The 18093-nt window shown below is 60.6% G+C and overlaps 8 protein-coding genes across 8 annotated transcripts; 2 read left to right on the top strand and 6 right to left on the bottom strand.

The window, feature by feature from the left end:
* Positions 1 to 225: 225 nt before the first annotated feature.
* Positions 226 to 2884, bottom strand: ACA1_260090 (THO complex 5, putative; the record flags this gene model as incomplete). The annotated part of the gene is made up of 11 exons (XM_004333610.1): positions 226 to 342; positions 439 to 632; positions 719 to 866; positions 938 to 1011; positions 1118 to 1302; positions 1406 to 1571; positions 1670 to 1771; positions 1914 to 2000; positions 2106 to 2238; positions 2402 to 2506; positions 2612 to 2884. The coding sequence occupies 11 exons, from the start codon at positions 2882 to 2884 to the stop codon at positions 226 to 228; spliced, it is 1584 nt and encodes a 527-aa protein (XP_004333658.1).
* A 512-nt stretch (positions 2885 to 3396) lies between these two features.
* On the top strand, positions 3397 to 4520 carry ACA1_260080 (GAMMA CA3 (GAMMA CARBONIC ANHYDRASE 3), putative; the record flags this gene model as incomplete). Its single annotated transcript, XM_004333609.1, has 4 exons — positions 3397 to 3772; positions 3845 to 3964; positions 4049 to 4200; positions 4320 to 4520. The coding sequence occupies 4 exons, from the start codon at positions 3397 to 3399 to the stop codon at positions 4518 to 4520; spliced, it is 849 nt and encodes a 282-aa protein (XP_004333657.1).
* A 230-nt stretch (positions 4521 to 4750) lies between these two features.
* On the bottom strand, positions 4751 to 8229 carry ACA1_260070 (Vacuolar protein sortingassociated protein 29, putative; the record flags this gene model as incomplete). The annotated part of the gene is made up of 13 exons (XM_004333608.1): positions 4751 to 4780; positions 4879 to 4966; positions 5134 to 5369; positions 5518 to 5634; positions 5737 to 5811; positions 6110 to 6220; positions 6314 to 6402; positions 6505 to 6690; positions 6812 to 6947; positions 7084 to 7203; positions 7358 to 7411; positions 7538 to 7608; positions 7701 to 8229. 13 exons carry the CDS (start codon positions 8227 to 8229, stop codon positions 4751 to 4753), a joined length of 1842 nt encoding a protein of 613 aa, XP_004333656.1.
* Positions 8230 to 8400: 171 nt separating this feature from the next.
* ACA1_260060 (sec13like protein) lies at positions 8401 to 9626 on the bottom strand (the record flags this gene model as incomplete). Its single annotated transcript, XM_004333607.1, has 7 exons — positions 8401 to 8525; positions 8627 to 8720; positions 8820 to 8905; positions 9014 to 9121; positions 9253 to 9329; positions 9414 to 9488; positions 9586 to 9626. 7 exons carry the CDS (start codon positions 9624 to 9626, stop codon positions 8401 to 8403), a joined length of 606 nt encoding a protein of 201 aa, XP_004333655.1.
* Positions 9627 to 9785: 159 nt separating this feature from the next.
* ACA1_260050 (cation efflux family superfamily protein) lies at positions 9786 to 12573 on the bottom strand (the record flags this gene model as incomplete). The annotated part of the gene is made up of 8 exons (XM_004333606.1): positions 9786 to 10067; positions 10315 to 10560; positions 10673 to 10907; positions 10997 to 11232; positions 11302 to 11540; positions 11677 to 11912; positions 12190 to 12318; positions 12434 to 12573. 8 exons carry the CDS (start codon positions 12571 to 12573, stop codon positions 9786 to 9788), a joined length of 1743 nt encoding a protein of 580 aa, XP_004333654.1.
* A 205-nt stretch (positions 12574 to 12778) lies between these two features.
* ACA1_260040 (transmembrane protein 32 family protein) lies at positions 12779 to 13347 on the bottom strand (the record flags this gene model as incomplete). The annotated part of the gene is made up of 4 exons (XM_004333605.1): positions 12779 to 12848; positions 12958 to 13061; positions 13147 to 13199; positions 13266 to 13347. The coding sequence occupies 4 exons, from the start codon at positions 13345 to 13347 to the stop codon at positions 12779 to 12781; spliced, it is 309 nt and encodes a 102-aa protein (XP_004333653.1).
* Positions 13348 to 13455: 108 nt separating this feature from the next.
* On the top strand, positions 13456 to 15845 carry ACA1_260030 (F-box domain containing protein; the record flags this gene model as incomplete). The annotated part of the gene is made up of 10 exons (XM_004333604.1): positions 13456 to 13729; positions 13821 to 13861; positions 13935 to 14072; positions 14216 to 14347; positions 14510 to 14650; positions 14755 to 14825; positions 15007 to 15098; positions 15218 to 15420; positions 15513 to 15683; positions 15756 to 15845. The coding sequence occupies 10 exons, from the start codon at positions 13456 to 13458 to the stop codon at positions 15843 to 15845; spliced, it is 1353 nt and encodes a 450-aa protein (XP_004333652.1).
* A 199-nt stretch (positions 15846 to 16044) lies between these two features.
* On the bottom strand, positions 16045 to 17785 carry ACA1_260020 (coronin3, putative; the record flags this gene model as incomplete). The annotated part of the gene is made up of 4 exons (XM_004333603.1): positions 16045 to 16554; positions 16639 to 16863; positions 16971 to 17260; positions 17449 to 17785. 4 exons carry the CDS (start codon positions 17783 to 17785, stop codon positions 16045 to 16047), a joined length of 1362 nt encoding a protein of 453 aa, XP_004333651.1.
* Between the last annotated feature and the right edge of the window lie 308 nt (positions 17786 to 18093).

Genomic DNA, 18093 nt, shown 5'->3' with positions numbered 1-18093 from the left:
TACACGAAAGAGCACGGGGAGGGGTTGTGCGCTCGCTTCAGTTCTCCTGGGCCGGGGGTTAGACGATGGGGGCAAGGCGCGCCCTGCCGTGAAGCGGGGTGCGGCTTCTTCCCGGCGCTGTGGTGCTGCGGCAGGCCTCCACCAGCCGCTCGAAACCCGTCTGTGCGTTATAATGGGGAAGTTGCGGCTTAGCGAATTGGCGCCATATCCCTCCTCCCCTCACCATCACCATCTGGGGACTGGGGTGGCACCCACCTGCAACACGACGCACTGGTGCGAAAGGAGCATGCTCTCTTCTCCTTGCTTCGTGTCCCAAGCACTGTTCAACCGCATGTCCAGCGCCTGCAACCGCCCACCTCTCAGCAGCGGCATCGACACGCACGCACAAACACACACGCACACGCACACACACACACACACGAGCGAGCGGGTGCGCACCTTGAGTTGGTTGTCGCAAGGCGAGGCTCTGCCGACGGCATCCAGCGCAGTCGGGTGTGCGTCGGCCGACACCGAGGCGGGGAAGGTGTAGGGCACCCACCCGCGCTTGCCGTTGTAGACCTTCCAGCGGAGTCGCCACTCGGGCGGACGATACGGGTACTCCGTGCCCACCCTGGCGAACACCTCCAGCTCGACTGTGCCAACGCCGCACCCACCCACCCACGCGTGAGCACCACGGCCAGCGCCGGCAACGGCGGTTGTGTGGGGGGGGAGGGGGCACTACATTCGGGCTTTTTAAGGAGGGCGTAGAAGTGGCGGGAGGCATAGCAGTGCCACGGCAGACCCTCGGCCTCGCGCCCCGTGGTGCGTGAGCCCAGCTCGCCCTCCTCCAACCCCGCCGCACCGGCGGCTCCGAGCAGCTCCGACGCCTGCGAAACGAACTCGATGAGCTTCGGCCGTCGGCATTGTTCGGGGGGGGGGGAAGGCGTGGGCGCCGCACCTGGAATTCGGCCGCGGAGATCTCCTTCCAGATGTGGAGGGCTGCGTGCGGCTGGCCGGGGATCATGCCCTTGCCTACGTTTGCAACACACACACACACACCGCAAGGAATTTAGATATTAGGAATGGCGGTGTGGCTAATGAAGCGAGCGCCCAGGGAGTTGGGGGGGGGATGTGTTACCGAGCAAGTTGAGCTGTGTGTTGAGGGAGCGGTGGTCGCGTATGCGGGCCTTGAGGCGTTGGATGATGGACGCCACGTGGGGTCGACCGGGAAGGCCCCTCTCCTCCTGCGCGAACCCGAGACCCGCCGCCCACTGAGCCCACTTGTAGGCACGACCCGGGTAGCCCTGCTTGATGCTGACCTCCCTGTGTGTCGTGTCGTGTCGTGTGTGTGTGCGTGTGTGTGTCGTGAGACGCCGTGAATCGTTGCAGGCGTGCAGCTAGGAGGAAGGGTTGGGGTGAGGTGTACTGATTGAAGAGGTAGCGGTTGGCCGGGTTGGGCGAAGTGAGGCCGATGTCGCGGGGGTAGAGGTTGTGGAGGAGGGTCTCGTCGCCGTGCTCGACGCGCACGCCCACCACGTTGAGTTCGTAGAGGTACTCGAAGCGCAGCTTCAACGCCACGCCCTGCGCCATATCTGCCCCCCCCCACCCATCCAGCACCACGCTGAGCTCCTCGTCCATGCCGCCAAGAAGAAGAAGAAGAAGAAGAGGAGAAGAAGAAGGGCCAACGCACCATCGCCATTGGGAAAGTGCAGGAGGACGGCGAGGGGGTGGATGGCGAACTGGTGGGGCTTGTCAGTCTGCGATTCCGTCCTCTCTGCCATGAGCCTGGTGGCTGCAATATAGATTAGATAGATTAGAGATTAGATTGGATGAGATAATGGATTAGATAAAATATGTGAAACCTCGGATGAACGAAAGGTCGAGCGCGGGCTGACTCCTCGCTCACTGGGGGGCAGGGTAGGTGGAGCACGCACCCACGGTCGAGCCTCGGCGGCTCAGCTGCGCGTTGAGGGCGAGGGCTGCTTCGGCGTCGCCGCCCACGCTCACTCCGATTCCGGTGTCTGACAACGGCGAGAGTGAGAGTGACGAGGGGGAGAGGTACGCAGTAGCTGCTACGCAAAGCTTCGCCGATGAGAGGGCTATGGGGTGAGAGGGGTGGGGGGTACCAAAGGCCAGCTTGTGGGCGTTCAGTTGCGCGAAGAGGGTGTAGAGAGGGGCGGGCAGCTGGCCCGCTGTGTCGAAGGAGTCGGTCTTCTCCGTGCTCGTGTACCCAAAATGCTGCTGGGCCGGCTCCGCGGCCTGGGTTGATCGATCGCCAGTGACACGACACCACGTCAGCGACCAAGACAAAGAGGGTGTGGTGGTTGTGGGGGTGGTGGGTGGTGGTCGTTGTGGTGGTGGCGGTGAACTCCCAGCATCACGACCGGCAACGCAGCAAATTGGGGGGCGGGGGGTGGCATACCTGGGCGATCGTTTGGAGGCGGCTGCGTAGCCCATGCAGGAACTTGCGCTTGGCCTGGTTGGCCTCTTGCAGGGCTGCCTTGCGGCTGGTGAGGGCCTCCACCTCCTTGCACAGCCTGCACCCCCCCCCCGCAGCACCGCTCAGGCACGTCAGCAATCAATCACCTCCAGCTGGTATGTGTCTTGTGTGTTGTGTGTGTCGTGCGGTGACGTGCCGCTTGCGTTCTTCGAGCTCGGCCGCGAGTCGCTGCGTCATGAGGCGGTGCGCGCGGCTCTCCTCGTCCTCGTCGGGCTTGGCCGCGGCCTCGGTTCCGCTCGGCGGCGCGGGCAGGAGGTCGTGCACCACCTCGCGCGGGCGAAAGTCGCGGCAGTGCTGAATCTCCTTGTTGTAGTGCGCCTCCTCGTAGACCAGGTTCTGGAGTTGCAGGTTGAGGTCGTCGAGCGTCGCCTTGGCCCGCTTCGTCAGCTCCTTCCGCTCCTCCATCTCAAAGTGGGCCTCCCAGTTGGCCTCCCTCAGTCGCAGCAGCAGCAGCGACCCTGCCGCCCCACCGGCACCTGTACGCACCGCCTGCGCCAGGCCACCCCCGCCCCCGCCTGTCGTGTAAGCTTCGAGCTTGTGGTGCCGCTCTCTCTCTCTCTCTCCTGAATCAAAAGGGGGAGGGGGGGGGCTTGCCTTGGGATCGAGCGAGGAGCGTCGAGTAGCGCGCCGTTTTACGGCGAGGGCCTCCTGCACCTGCTGCTTCAAAAGGCGGCACAACTCTTCGCATGTCTCCACCTCTTCCACCTTCCTCTTCGTCCCAATTGGCACAGAAGGGCCGGTGCCGGCAGCTGCATCCATCTCCATGTTGAGGTCTCAATCTCTCGGCCTGGCGAAGAAATTCTTTTTTCCTGCTTTTTCTGCTTGGGGGGGAGGGGGCGGAGAAAATAGAGAAGGCGAGTGGTGCGCTGCAGTCCACAGGCCAACGCACAAGATTAATTGTTTTTTGTTGCGCAAGAATGCTGAAGAGATTCTCCTACGTGCTGGGCAATACTGTGCGAGAGACCGCCTATGCGCTCGACCGCGTTGGTTGCCGCCTCCAGGGCAACTACGCCTTCACGGAGGAGCGTACGTTCTTACCGCCCCGGATCGACATCGGCACCCCCCCCCATTTCGGAACTTACGCTTACGTCCCATTATGGCTGTGGATTATGGATTGGGCTGGGCTGGGCGTCGACGACGATGAGACAGTGAGCAGGCACAGGAGGGTCATGGGCCTGTACGATAAGCAGCCTGCCATTTCACAGGACGTTTTCATCGCCCCCAATGCCAGTGTCATCGGTTCCGTCTCGTTGGGCGAGGGCGCCAACGTTTGGTATGGCAGCGTTCTTCGCGGTACGCTCACACCACACAATGCGCACAATTACATTTTTCCCACCCAGCCTGTAACCAATTGAATCTGTTCAGGCGATGTTAATGACATCTCCGTGGGCAAGAAGAGCTCCATCGGCAACCGGTCGGTTGTTCACGCCTCGGGGGGTCTCACAACCCTGGCCCCCACCAAGATTGGCGACAACGTCGTCGTTGGTACGCACTCGACCCTCCTCTGACCTCCCGTTCTCCCCCTCCCCCGCTAGAAGGGACCCGCAGTAACGTCGGGGGTCCAAACAGGTGACGGCGTCGTGCTCCACGGCTGCACGCTGGAGGACGAGTGCCGGGTCGACGACGGGGCCGTGCTGAACGACAACGTGGTCGTGGAGAAGCACGCCATCGTGGGCCCCGGTGCCGTCGTCACCTCGGGCAAGAGGGTGCCTTCCGGCCAGGTACAGCCCCCGCCCCGCGTTGTTATCGTTCTATGGTTTATTATTATTGCTATCATCCACTAAATACAGTGGCTGACGTGTGCGTGCCATGTCGTCGTCGCTGGTGTGTGCGTGCGCAGGTGTGGGCGGGCAACCCGGCCAAGTACGTGCGGGACGTCTCCGAGGAGGAGAAGGAGTTCGCCGGCTGGGCTGAGAAGCGGTACACGCAGGCCAAGGCCCACCTGGCCCAGACCATCAAGCTCGCCGAGGAGAAGGAGGTCGACCTGCTCACCGAGGACATCCTGCGCGAGATGCGCCCCGGCACTCGCTTTGCCGACTAAACGCCCCCTCATCCCCCGCCTCGCCTCCCCCTCCCCAGCGGCTGTGTACTCTCTTCCATTTTGTGGCCCCACGCGCCCAACACTGCTGGAGTCTCCCTCCCACTTCTCAAGCCACGTAACACACAACACACACACGACACACACACGGGGCCTTTTTACGGCATGCCACCACTGATCATGTTGTTCCCCCCCCCCTTGGCGCACGGTCACAAGAGTATCGCGTGCGCTGCCTAGCTCTTCCTGAACTCGATCTTCTCCACCTGCGCAGCGCATCGCAGCAGAGAACACGGTGGTGAGATCCACGCACACAGGCAAGGGCCGCGAAACCGGCGCACGGTCGGGCCGGATGCGGCCGTACCTTGACTTCGTCGTTGATGAGCTGGTAGACGTAGGTCACGACATGGGCGCCCTGCACGTCCATCAGCACAAACGACGGCGTCGCTTCCCTGCAGAGGCCCGCCGCCACCATCCCAACCCAATCACCGCAACAACGCCACGCAAAAATGTTTCAGGCAAAGGCCCCCAACGTCGGCCAGCACGACACAGGGACGATGACGACGAACAAGAAGAGGTGGTGGAAAGGAGAAGGAGGAGAAGAAGGAGGAGGAGGTACACGTTGAGGCCCGAGTAGGCGCCCGTAGCGGAGCCCGGGTTGATGAAGAACTTGCTCTCGTACTCGAAGGCCTCGAACTTGTGGCTGTGGCCGGTGATGAGGATGTCCACGTCGAGCTGTCGCTGGAGGATGACCAGGCTCTCCCTGTCGCCCCACGGCACCGCCTGGTGGCCGTGGCACAGACCCACCTTGAACTCGCCCAGCGTGAGCACCTTGTTCTCGGGGTACTTGGTGTTCTGGGGTGCAAGGGGGGGGGGCACCGCCCGTATCGTCCACGCGACGTGGTTGGGGGTCAGCCGAGAGAAGGGCCAGCAGAGGGGGGGGGGGCACCGACAGCGCACGAAACAAGTGTAGAGGAGGAGAAGAAAAAGAAGGCGAACGAACCTCATCGAAATCACCGCGGGTGATGTGTACGTCGTTGGCGAGGGTCTTGAAGTACTCGAAGACCTCCTTTGTGCACAGGTTGCCGGTGCACAAGATGTGTTGGATTTTGCCCGGAACCTACACCAGCGGGTGATGCGTAGAGACGAACGTCAGATTGGAGGGGGGAGCACACGGCGCGTTGCGTAGCGCGTTGCATTGCGCGTGGGGGGGGGGGCGCACCAAAAGCTTCTTGAACTTCTTGGGCAGACCGTGAGCACGGTACGGGATGTGCAGATCACCAATTACGAGCACCAACTGCGCACGCCCCAGGGGATGGGAGGAAGGAAATACGTTTTAAAGATTGAAAATCAATTTCGAGATGAGCGCCACAACATTGGATCACTGTGCGCAGTGCATAAAGGAAGCAAAACGAAGGGATTTGGAACCATACCATGATGAATGGGAGGGATGGTATGTGTTGTGGCGAGGACGAAAGCGAAGTGCGCAGTGGAAAACGGCAAGGAATTGTTTTTTCGCATTTCACTTTTTTTGCTTTTTTTTTCTTTTTGATTTGTGTGGCGTGGCCAAGCGAAGACAGCGCCACTTAGGCCACCGTCTCCTGCTCGCTGCTGGAGGCAGAGCCCGTGGGTGGGCAAGCGGTGGGGAGATCGCCGGGGAGGGGCTTGCGGAATCGGGAGTTGGCCCACACCCGGAACATGACGATCTGATCGCACAATGGGCACACGGTCATGTTATAATAACGTGATGACACTGTGTGAATGTGCCCCAGAAGAAGAACGAAGAAAGAAGAACGCACCTTGCGCTTCCGGTTCTTGAGTTCGCGGATGTCAAACTTGTTTTCGTCTTCGATGAACCCGGCCTTCCCAAACCGCTCCCGCAGCTCCTCTGTCCGGCATTCCGCGTGAGGATTGAGCAGGCGGAGCGTCTCTCGCATGGAGGGCAATGGCTAAGAGGAGGTGGTGGTGGAGGTGGAGGGGCAAAGTATACCGAGCGAGAAGAAGTAGGAGGTGGTGCCGTCCCATCGCACGTACATGCACTCGTCGATCTTGTTGGGGTTCTTGCGCGACAGGAACCGCAGCTGCGCCATGTCGTACTCGCCATAGTCGCGGAAGAGGATCGCGCCCCCGGGCTTCAGCACCCGATGCAGCTTGGCCAGCACGTCCACCATTTGCTCTGCGAAGCGCACTCGTCGTAAAATGAACGAACGAACGAACGAACGAACGAATGAAGTCTCGCCGGAGCCAAGCCGCCACGGGAAAGAGAACGCGAACAACTTTGGTGTGTGAGGGCGTACCGGGGGCGAGGGCAGACATGACGAAGACGAGCAGAATAAAGTCGACGGACTCGGAGGGGATGGAGGCCGGCAGGTCCTCCTTGGTCAGGTCGCTCACGAAGGCCGTGCACCGTCCCGCCTCGAACTCGGGATGCGTCTGAGTGCGACGCCCCGTGAGTATCCCGCGTGTGTGCGATGAGCGAAATACGACACGACACCCAACCACTACATCGCGAGGGCCTGCTAGGCAGCAGAGTTGCCATCATATGTACGTCGTGTGGTCACGTGCGTACCTGGAGGAGGCGGATGGCGGTGGGCGAAAAGTCGGTCGCGTAGAAGCGCGCGCGCGGGTGGGTCTTCATAAGGGGCAGAATGGTGTTGCCCACCCCGCACCCGTACTCCAGGAACGTGCGCTGTGGACCACCACAAGTCAGCACCACCGCCACCGACACGCACACACGCACGCACGCACGCACGCACACACACGCACGCACACGCACACGCACACACAACACGACGATACAGCGACAATGGCGAGGAGGATCGTTAGGGATGGGTTCCACGAACCTCTTCGTCGCTGGGAAGCAGCTCCGGGAACTGGTGGTGCAGGTAGTGCCGATCCTGGATGACCCCCCCCCCAGCCACACACACACGAATGAATGTGGTGCACCAGGCGTATCCACGTTGTTTGCAATAAAGCAAAGCACCACGACAGCCGGCAGCCAGCCAGCTGAGCTCCCCACGCACCTTGAAGAAGTTAACGGTGTTGTTTTGGTAGAACCGGTCCCAGTTGGCCTGCGACCCCTCCACGAACTGCTCTGTTGCGTGCCGCCCCGCCGCAGCAGGCACACAACGTCAGCACAGCCCGCACCGTGTGGGAACACACTACAGAAGCGAAGGAAGGGAGTACGGCGGTGGTCGGAGGAGAGGGTGGGGGTGGCGGCCTCCCGTTGGCTGACGGCCTGCGCGCGGGCCGGGTCGAGCCCGGACACGAGCGCCCACGATCGCTCCGCGTCGACCTCGTCCTCGTCCAGCTCCGCCTTCCCCACCGCCACCGCCGCGGCATCGGCTTGGCCCTGGCCTTGGTCCGCGCCGCTCTGGCCCTGGCCCTGGCCAACGTTGTGGTTGTTGTGGTTGCTGTGGAGGAAGGACCAGTAGACGTCCTTCCAGCCCTCGTCCTCGGGCTTCTTGTCGTCGAGGGCGGCCTTCTCGAGCCGCGCGGCCCCGAGCTGCTGGGCGGCCACCTTGGCCTGGGCGGCACGGGCGGCCTCCTCCGGAGTCTTCTTCTTGCGCCGCACCTTGTCGTTGGGCCGCGGCCGCCGCTGCTGCTGCGCCCGACTCTTCTGCTGCCCCTCCCCCGCCTCTTCCTCCTCTTCCGCAAGGGCCATGCCCGCCAACGCCCCGCTCCACTCCTCCTCGCCCTCCGGTGGCTGCTCCATCTTCTTGGCTTGTAGATTTGTTTATTTTATAAATAATTATTACCGAAAAGCCACGTGGAGAAAAAAGAAAAGGAAAGAAAAAAAGAAAGACTTGGCCCTTTGTTTGGTTCGGTTGTTGGTGATCGACGCCGAGAGAAATGGCGATTGGTTGGTATGTACAGGGGCGTGGGTTTAGTCGTCCTGCTTGGCAGAGATGAACGTGGGTTCGGCATCGTCGTCGTCTCCGCCGACCATGGAGAGGAGCTGCCACTGGCCCTTGAAGTTTGCCTTCCACAGGCACACGTTCCCGTCGTCTCCTGCACAACGCCACGCGTGTGGGTGGATTGAAAGACAGCTTTCATAGATGAGAGCCAAGGCACATTGACGAGAAGTAGCCAGTCGCCCAAAGCCAGCGTACCCGAGGAAGCCAAAATTGTGCCCGTCACGTTCCATTGCACCCGCCACACGGCGTCCTTGTGCTCCTTCAGGGCCGCCTCCTCGTAGGGTGCAAACTGGACGAGCCAACGTTTAGTAAGAGAAGAGGGGGTGAGCTGGCATGCCACCTTTCTTGAAGTGACCGGGCAGCAGAAACGAAAAACAGCGCGACGTACCTGAGTGGGAGAGCGAGCGGTGGGCAAGCGCCAGATGCGGACCGTCTTGTCCTTCGATCCGGTCGCGATCAGATTGTAGGTTCGCCCTGCAGCACGGTAGACCAGGTTTGCGTTCAGTGAGTCGGAAGGGAAATCAAATTGACACAATACAAGTGCAGCCTCCCGTAGAGCAGACAATAACAACGCGCACGTACCGAGATTGGGCGCCCAGGCGACGTCGTGCACCTCTTCGGCGTGGCCACTGAGGGCGTAGGCGACCTTCCACCTGCCCTGCTGCTCGTTGTACTCCCAGACCTTCACCTCTAGAGGACACGGCGCGACGAATAACAGCACGATGGGCACACGGGCACAAGCTTGGGCGGCCAGGCGCGCGTGCAGACCGGTCCGACACAGAGACGCGCAGGAACGCAGCAGCGGTGAGGGGAGGGATTACCCTGGTCGCCCGCGCTGCCCACCGCCATCGAAGGCTTGTCAAAGGCGGAGGAGTTCCAGCTGATGCAGTTGCTCCCTCTGCCGGCGTCGCCACATTAGATCGTGGAGAGAGTCTCGACAAATCGGAGCACACAAAGAAAGGTGGAGAGAGGAAGAGCGTACCCCTTGTGAGATTCGAATTCGGCGGTGAGCGACCAGTGGTTGAGGTTCATGATGTCCATGGCCTCGTAGATTCGGCTGTGAGCACAAGCCAGCCAGTACAGTGAGACCACGCCGAGCACACAAGCGCGAAACAGGGGTACACGGCGATTGGAGGATGTTTGGGCTGCTGTACATGAAGCCGTCAGCAGAGCAGGTGGCAAGCTTGAGGCCCATGTGGTGAGGCGCAAACTTGATATCTCTCACCGAGTCACGCGAGTCAACGATTTCAGCACGCTTAATCCACGTTCGGCCCTGGCCCCGCACTGCAGCGCAGATGACTTAGACGATTAGCACGCGCGCGGCAGCACGAAGGCCAAGAGGCGGCGAAGGAGACTACGTGCCTTCCTCCTCGCCCTCTTCCCAGATGCAGATGGAACGATCGACAGAGCACGAAGCAATCACTTGGCCGAATTCGGGATGAGCCCACTCGACCTTCCAGACGGAGCCCTTGTGGGCCTTCCATTCGGCCGTCTTTTTCCAGTGCGATTCTTCATCGAGATCCCACACCTTTACCTTTTGGTCCGAAGAGCACGTCGCCAGCCGCTTCCCGTAGAAATCGTAGCTCACATCGTGGATCACCGCCTTGTGCTCTGTGGGAAATTTGTGGAAGGGCTTCTGCTCGCCACAAGAATCACAATTAAGAAGGCGCAAGGCATACCACACCGCGGCACGTACCATCTCGAGCGGCAGAAGAACTTGCTCAAATGTGATGTATGGAATTACAAAATCTCACACAGATACCGCTCTCCGCGCCAAAACAGAAGCGAGAAATAAAATGTGTAAAATAAAAAGGAAAAAATTACAAAAAGGGAAGAGAAAGAGAAGTGGCGCAAGTGACTCCTTAGAGGTTGACCAACCTCACCCCGGATTCGTTGAGGGCTGTCGTGGGCTCTCGGGAGGCCGGGTCGACGACGGGGTGGTAGTGGCTCTCTTCGTCGTCCTCGTGGTGTCCGTGGCCATGCCCGTGCCCGTGCCCGTGCCCGTGGCCATGGTCGTCGTGGTCATCGTGGTCGTCATGGCCGTTCTTCTTGTGCTTGTCCGCGGTCTTCTTGCAGCACCAGTTCTCCTCGCAGCCGGGCTTGCAGTTCTCCTCGCAGAAGGCCTTGACCTGTGGACCCCCCCCCGCACACAGAATGAAGCAAGGCGTGAGCACCAAACAACGCGCGCGCACGCAACACGTTTGTTTTTCGTGAGCAAGATTGGGGGGGGGAGAGACGTACGGGGTGGTTCCTGGGCACGAACTCGGGCTGCACGGTGGAAGAATGGATGCCGTGGTTGTGCATGACCTTCTTCACCTTCTTGACGAGGCCCTTCCACACGGTGCCCTCTTCGATGGCGACGTGCACGGAGCACACGACCGTGCCCTCGGTCAGCTGCCACACGTGGAGGTCGTGGACCGACTCGATGCCGGGCAGCGTGAGGAGATCCTCCCTGAGGGTGCCGAGCGCCACCTCACTGCACACAACGACAGCATGACCAGTCAGTCAGCTGACGCGCACCACACGAAAGCCTGGGGCACCGTGGTGGCGGAATGGGGGGAGTACCCAGGGGTGCTCTGCAGGAGGATCATGGAGCAGTCCCTGACGAGCGGGTACGTGGTCCAGAGGATGAGGGCCACGATGAGGAGCGACGAGGCCGGATCGATGTAGAGGACCCACCTGCCGTCGACGTAGTGGATGATGAAGCCCATGACGAGCACCACCGCCGACGAGAGCATGTCGCCGGCGTAGTGGATGAACACGCCCCACATGTTGAGGTCGAACTTGAGCTCCCTCTTCTTCTGCACGTTGAGTATCGAGGGCGGGTGAGTCCTCGCGCCACAACGAACAGAGCGCAGGCAGGCGCGTACCTCGGCGTGGGCGTGGCCGTGCTTGTCCTTCTTCTTCTTGTCACCATGGCCGTGGGAATGACCGTGCTTCTCCTTCTTCTTGTCGCCGTGGCCGTGGGAGTGGCCGTGCTTCTCCTTCTTCTTCTTGTCGCCGTGGCCGTGGGAGTGGCCGTGCTTCTCCTTCTTCTTGTCGCCGCCGCCGTGCGCGTGGCCATGTCCGCCGCCGTGCGAGTGCGAGTGACCGTGCGACAGACCAGTGACTAGAGGGGAAGGAGAACGAGAATGAGAGTGTGGCTCGCTAGCGCTACCCGAGTAGACAAAAGAAAAGAAAAGAAAAAGCCACAACAACAACAACAACAACAACAGGACAGGCGGGCGGGCAGGCATGCGGCGTACAGGCGAAGACGATGGTGCCGAAGGTGTTGATGCCCAGACCGCAGGCGGCCACGATGATGAACGGCCAGCCAGAGTCGAATTCCGGCGGATCGATGAATCGGGGGATGGACTCGAGGGCGACGTAGAGGCAGAGGGACAGCAGGAAGCACCCGTTGGTGAGCCCTCCCAGAATCTCTGAACGCACCCAACCGTAGGACATCTGGTCGCTCGACTCCCTCTTGGAGGCTTGCACGGCCCTGCACGGTTGACACGCGCACGCGGCGTCAGCTGACGACACGCACAGCGAGAGGCGCGAGAGAAGAAGAAGGAGAATGCGCACCAGAAGGCGATGTAGAGCGAAACGACGTCGCTCAAGTTGTGGAACCTGAACGAGAGAGCGAGGAACACGGAGAGGTGTTAGCCGGTGCTATCGAGAGACAGAGAAGACGGGAAGGGCGTTAACGCCGTGCGTCTCTCTGCTGGGGCGTTTCGGGGCGCGAGGATTTGGAAAGGACAAGGGACAAGGGCGCATACCCGTCGGAGAGCAGAGTCAGGGAGCCCAGCCAAATGGCAACGCCCAGCTCGCCTACCACGTAGATGAGAGTCATGCCGCCGATGACAACGAACGAGAGGAGCTTCATATCGCAACAGCTCGATTCCGATCTGGGCGACATATCCATCAAAGAAAAACATGCATCTTGTAAGAACTCATCATCTTCGCACCTTCAACGGATACGAGTATGAAGATGATTTGTTCGATTTTTTGTTTTCTACGCACTTGGAGCCGTGTTTGTGCCCCTTCTTCTTGCCGCCGTGTCCATGCCCGTGCTTTTTCTTGGGCACGATAAGCAGCTGCGACGGCAGGAGGGGGCTGACGTCGTCGTCATCCAGGCCGCTGGTGAAGGGGTGGTCGGCCATCTCTCTTCTTCAAGCCGTGCTGCAGGCTCCGGGCGCGATACAAACACCAAAAATTAAACACAGGGCTCGTCTTGCTCAAACCCCGCCCCCGCTATTTCCGCCTTTCGGGCTCGGGGGTTGGGCCGGTGGGATTGGGATTGGAATTTTAATGTCGGCCACACGGCGAAACACACGCAAAGTGAGGCGATCATCACCTCCAGCAACCTCAACACGCCCACTTGTGCCGGTGGTTGAAGGTCTGGAACTCGGTTCGCGAGTGAGCAGCATCAAACGTCCTGCAGGATCCCACACCGTTCCCAAGACAGACCGGTTGGTGCGCTGCCGCGGCCACGGAGCTGCTGGCATTTTGAGCAGCCCCGATCCCTTGTGGGGATGGCGACGTACCGGTGCATGAGCGAGGCAGAGAGGCGGATGGGCAAGAGGGTGCCCGCCCACAAGAGAGAACCGTATGCACACAGCACCACCGATGCCACGCACTCAAACGTAATCTACAAACGTGCCAAAAAAAAACAAACAATAAAACAAAAATCAGGCGAAGAGGGGGAAATAAAGATGACAAGTGGCTGATCGTACGTCCAGAGGAAGTGACCCGGTCGGTGTCTCCATGATTCGCAAGTAGTTGCGATCTGGCACAGAATTTGGGGACTGAGATGAAAAGCGATTTACTGCAACAAATGAAGATGGGAGCGTACATTGAGTGGCCGAGTAGGCAGAGTGGAGGAGCAGGGCAAAACCCAACACTGCAATTAGTCGTCCCTTGTCCGCGCTGTTCATCTTCTTGCCTCTTTTTTGATTTCAATTTTTCGCCTTTTCGAGGCTTGTTTTCTTTATTCTATTCTGGGCGAGAAAAGAGAGAGAAAAGCGAAAAAGCCGCACACCACCATGAAGAGGAAGAGCGTCGAGCTGGCAGAGGACCAACCAACAGAGCAAGCGACGTGCAGCAGCAGCAGTACCATGGACGAAGACAAGACAGGTGGAGGAGACGGGTGGGCGGCTCTCCCGTGGGTGCCGCTGCTCGAGGCGTTCTCGCTGCTGGACCGCCCCTCGTACCTGGCCCACGCCGGGCTCGTGTGTCGCGCCTGGCACGCCGCTGCCACAGACAATCGCGTGTGGCGCCGTCTGTGCCAACGCGACTGGCGCATTCGCCGCCCATTCGGTACTTGGGCCCTCGCAAGCTGCTCTTTCTTATCCATCTGCAGCTCATCTGCTTCTTCTTTTGCTTTCCCTCTCGACCAAATGTTCTGCAGGCGCGTCGCAGGCAAATAGCGCAGAGGGAGTCGATTTCAAGGTGCGTACCTCTATGGCACGCGCACACGCTCACCCCACGCCCGCACGCACTGACGGGGGGGGGGGCTCCACAGCGTCTCTATGGGGAGATGGTGCAGGAGCACGGCGAGTACCGCGCGCTGTACGCGGGCGTGAGCGACATGTGGGAGGCCTACGAGAAGTGGCTCGCCGCCAAACTTCCCCAGATCACCCTCATGCCCGCCGCCACGCCGGTACATATAGACCATCTGGCCCCACACGCGCCCGTCCACGCGATCCTCTACACAACCGGCATCTCCCATTTACTGACCCATGATTGGTGTGCCGTGTGTTTCGTGTGTCGTGTGGTATCGTTGGGCCATGCGGCAAATGACAGGAGGCAGTGCGTCAGCTGGAGGAAGTCCTGGGAGCGGAGCTGCCGCTGGAAATGAAGTGCTCCCTTCGCATTCGCAACGGCCAGAACCTCATCACCAACCTCTCCGGCCTTCTCGGCGGCTACTCCTTCTACGTACCACCACCACCACCACCGCCGTTGCACGCGCAACCAACACCCGACCCTTCTATATATATATAAATACCACATATATATATATATATCCGTACCCGGCTTTACGATTGTGTGGTGTGCGCGTTGTGTGTGTGTGTGTCCTTTCGCCGTGAGCGCACGTAGGACCACCGGGTGGAGATGCAGTTGCTGGGCGTGAACGACATCCGCCTGCTTTCCGATACCATCACGCGGCACGTGCAGAACGACCCACTGTTCCCGCAGTGGCTCGCCAAGGCGTGCCCCATCGCCCGCTCCCGGTTCATGGTACCCTTTCCCCCCCCCCACCTCCTCCATTTTTCCTAGCGTGCACGCGCGCGTTATGCCTGCCCAATCGCTCACGTGCGTGGCGCCTACGACACCACACGCAGGGCAAGATCGTGTTTGTGCTCCTGCACGACCTCGAGGGCCACGGCAGCCGAGGCAACGTGGTCGCCTGCTCGTAGGGCCACCCCCCCCCCTCCCCCCTTCTTTCCTCTCCTCTCTGCGTGGTCCTGTCGCCAGTCGATGATTAAGCTCACCCTCACGACACGATACGACACGACACTCACGCGACACACGCGACACAACGGCACAACACGACACACGCGACACACACGGCATGCACGCCGCACATGACATAGGGAGGACTACCAGCACACGTTCTTGCTCGCGCGAGATTACACCTCGTACCTGTCCGATCACCTCGCCAATCTCACCAAGGGCCTGTACAAACGTGTGTAAACCCCTCCCCCCCATCACGCCCAGAGGTGTGTACTCTGTTTGGCAGCTGACCGTGTGTGTGTGTGTTGTGTGTGTGGTGTGTGGTGTGTGGTGTGGTGTTCCTGTATGCAGTGGATGAGAAGTGCCAGATCAACCTGTTCCCGCAGCCGGGAGCCCGCGGGGTGGGCGTGGCGACGACGCACGGCATCACGGTGGAGACCTCCCCGCTCTTCGTCCCGGAGAAGTCGAGCCTGAGGTCGGACCCGCCCTCCTACTTCTGGGCCTACCAAATACGCATGCACATGCCCGCTGACTGCTCCGCTCGATCCTCCCAGGTAGGTGACACGCACACGCACACGACGCGCGTCTAACACTCGAGTGCTGCGTCGTCGTACTGATTGTGTTGCCATTGGTGGTGCGATGACAGCTCAAGTCGAGGCACTGGGTGATAACGAGCGCCGACGGGCAGGTGCAGGAGGTGCGCGGGCGGGGCGTGATCGGGCTGTTCCCCGTCATGGAGCCCGGCGCCTACTTCGAGTACGAGAGCTGCTGCCCCCAGCCTGCCCCGCACGGCACCATGAAGGGCAGCTTCACCATGGTACGTACCCTCCCTCACCTTCCACGTCGGAACCACCAAACGTTTCTAAGATTGGGAACGCGTCGTGTGCAGGAGTACCTCGACTCGCACGAGGAGTTCGAGGTGGTGGTGCCCGAGTTCGAGTTCTTCCTCCCTCCCGGCTCGCGACCCGAGGCGAGCTGACAACGTGTGTAGCACAACGTGAACTTTCCACGCACGGTTCTTGTGCTCCTCGACGACGCATTGGGGGGGGGGGTGAAGGCAAGCGTGGTGGTGTCACAGGGGTAGTTTATCTCAGGTGGTTGCGCGACCAAAGGAGGAGGCTCGCGTGGTGGCAGTGTACAGAAGAAGTGGAGCGTGGTGGTCTGGGCGAAGGGCGCGCTTAGTTGCCCTGGTTCTTGAGGAGGGCGTCCTTCTTGGCCAGCTCGCTCTCGAGGAAGGCAATGCGGTCCTTCTGCTTCCTCCACTCGGCCCTGAGCTCCTTCTCGGAGGCGGGGCCCTCGTCCTCGACGGACTTGACCTCGGTCGGGTTGAAGTCGGCGGGCCTCTCCCTGGCGACGAAGCCACCCTCGAGCGAGATCTGCTTGGGGGGCACGGTCTTGCCGCCGAACCACTCCTCGGCGGTGGTGGTGGGCTCGGGGGCGGCGGTGGGCGGGTAGATGTCGTCCTGGAAGACGTCGAGACCCTCCTTACGGGGCACGTTGAAGGAGATCGGCTCGATACCAGTGGTGGTGGCCTTGATGAGACGCGAGATCTCGCACGAGCCCACGTCGACGCCGTACTTGGGGTAGTAGGCCATGCCGCGAGCGGGCACGTTCGACTGGTACTGCGACAGGAAGTAGATCTTCGAGCCGTTGTCCGTCAGCTCGTAGTAACGGATGTTACCGTCACCCTGCAATCACCATCACCATCGCCACCACCGAGAGACGTCAGTCGCTACCACACTGGACCCGCTGAGGAGGAGAGCGGTAGGTACCTTGCCGGCAAGGAAGATGATGCTGGAGTCAGGGTCGAAGAAGGGCATGAGGAGACCGGAGCCGGTATCGATGTTCTCCTGGGCGAGGGCGGTGCCCATGTTGGAGGGGTCCCAGATGGCGTACTGACGGTCCGAGGTACGCGAGAAACCGACGGTGAAGACCTTCTCGGTGCGGCCGAGGAACATGGCGCGGCTGCCCTTCACACCGGTGTGAGCGGCGGCTTCCTGGAAGTGTAAAGAGACAGCACAGACCAAACAGTCAGCCAACCGGGCATCAACTTGGATTGGGGGGGGTTGATGAGTGTAGAGGGATTTGATGGATGAGAACGTACCGACACAACCTGGCCGGTACGGGGATCGATGATCCTGATCTTCTTGTCCTTGCAAGCGGTGGCGATGAGCGAACCCTCGTAGTTCCAATCGATGGACTGGATGATGTCGGCGTGACCATCAACGTGGCACTTGGCGGCGCCCTTCTCGACGTCCCACACCTTGACGGTGTAATCGGTCGACGACGTGGCGAGCACGTTGTTGGCGGTCGGGTGCCAGCGGACGTTACCGACCTTCCTCTTGTGGCCGGAGAGGTTCTGCACGGGGTCGCGCATGGTCTCGGTCAGGCCATCTGTAGCAGACGGAAACACGGATTGTCAGTCAAAGAAAAAGTAGCGGGATGATGAGTATGATGATGGAGTGAGAATGTGTAGCGAGTCAAGTGTGTCCCAAGGCGTGTTGTGATTGTACACAACATGGCCAGTGTAGAACGACTTTTACGTGGTGGCCGAGGAGGAACGATGGTGGTCGGTAACGTACCCTCGGGGACCTTCCAGATCTTGGCAGTGCCGTCCTCAGAGGCCGAGGCGAAGAGGTAGTCGTTGAAGGGGTTGGCGTCGACGTCGAGGACGGGACCCTTGTGGCCGGAGACGAGGGGGTAGTCGGCCTTCAGCTTGCCCTTCTGGACCCAGGGGACGACGGCGAAGGAACCGCCACCAGCGGCCTCCCAGCACACGGCGAAGAACTTGGTGTTGGCCGTCACGTAGTTGGAATCCCACTGGTTGGTCGAGAGCCTGATGTCGGTGTAGCAGTTCTCAGGCTTCTGGGGGGTACCGAAGACGTGCCTGTACTTGGACTGACGAACCACGCGAGACATCTTTTGTTCTTCTTGGAGGGGAGACGAGTGAGTGTGTGGGCTGCTGGTGGTGGAAAGGTCGGTGGAGAAGAAAATGGTGCCTTGGACCTCGTCGCTTGTGGCCTCCCCCCACGCAGCCATGCTCCCCGGTGGTTGGCCCGGCCAACCTACCTCCGGTCCACTCCGCCTCCGCGCACCATTGGCCCCCACACCGTGAGGCTCCCCAGACACCACGAGCGGAGCAACCAGCGACCCAACCACCACACATTTTTCGAATTCGCTACAGGCGCCAGTCTTTTCGGTCGTTGCCACGTCACCCATGAAGAAAA

The sequence above is a fragment of the Acanthamoeba castellanii genome, assembly GCF_000313135.1.
Source record: "Acanthamoeba castellanii str. Neff unplaced genomic scaffold scf7180000084769, whole genome shotgun sequence".
Lineage (NCBI taxonomy): Eukaryota > Discosea > Longamoebia > Acanthamoebidae > Acanthamoeba > Acanthamoeba castellanii.
The sequence above is the reverse complement of the archived record's forward strand: the minus strand, read 5'-3'. Positions and strand labels throughout refer to the sequence as shown.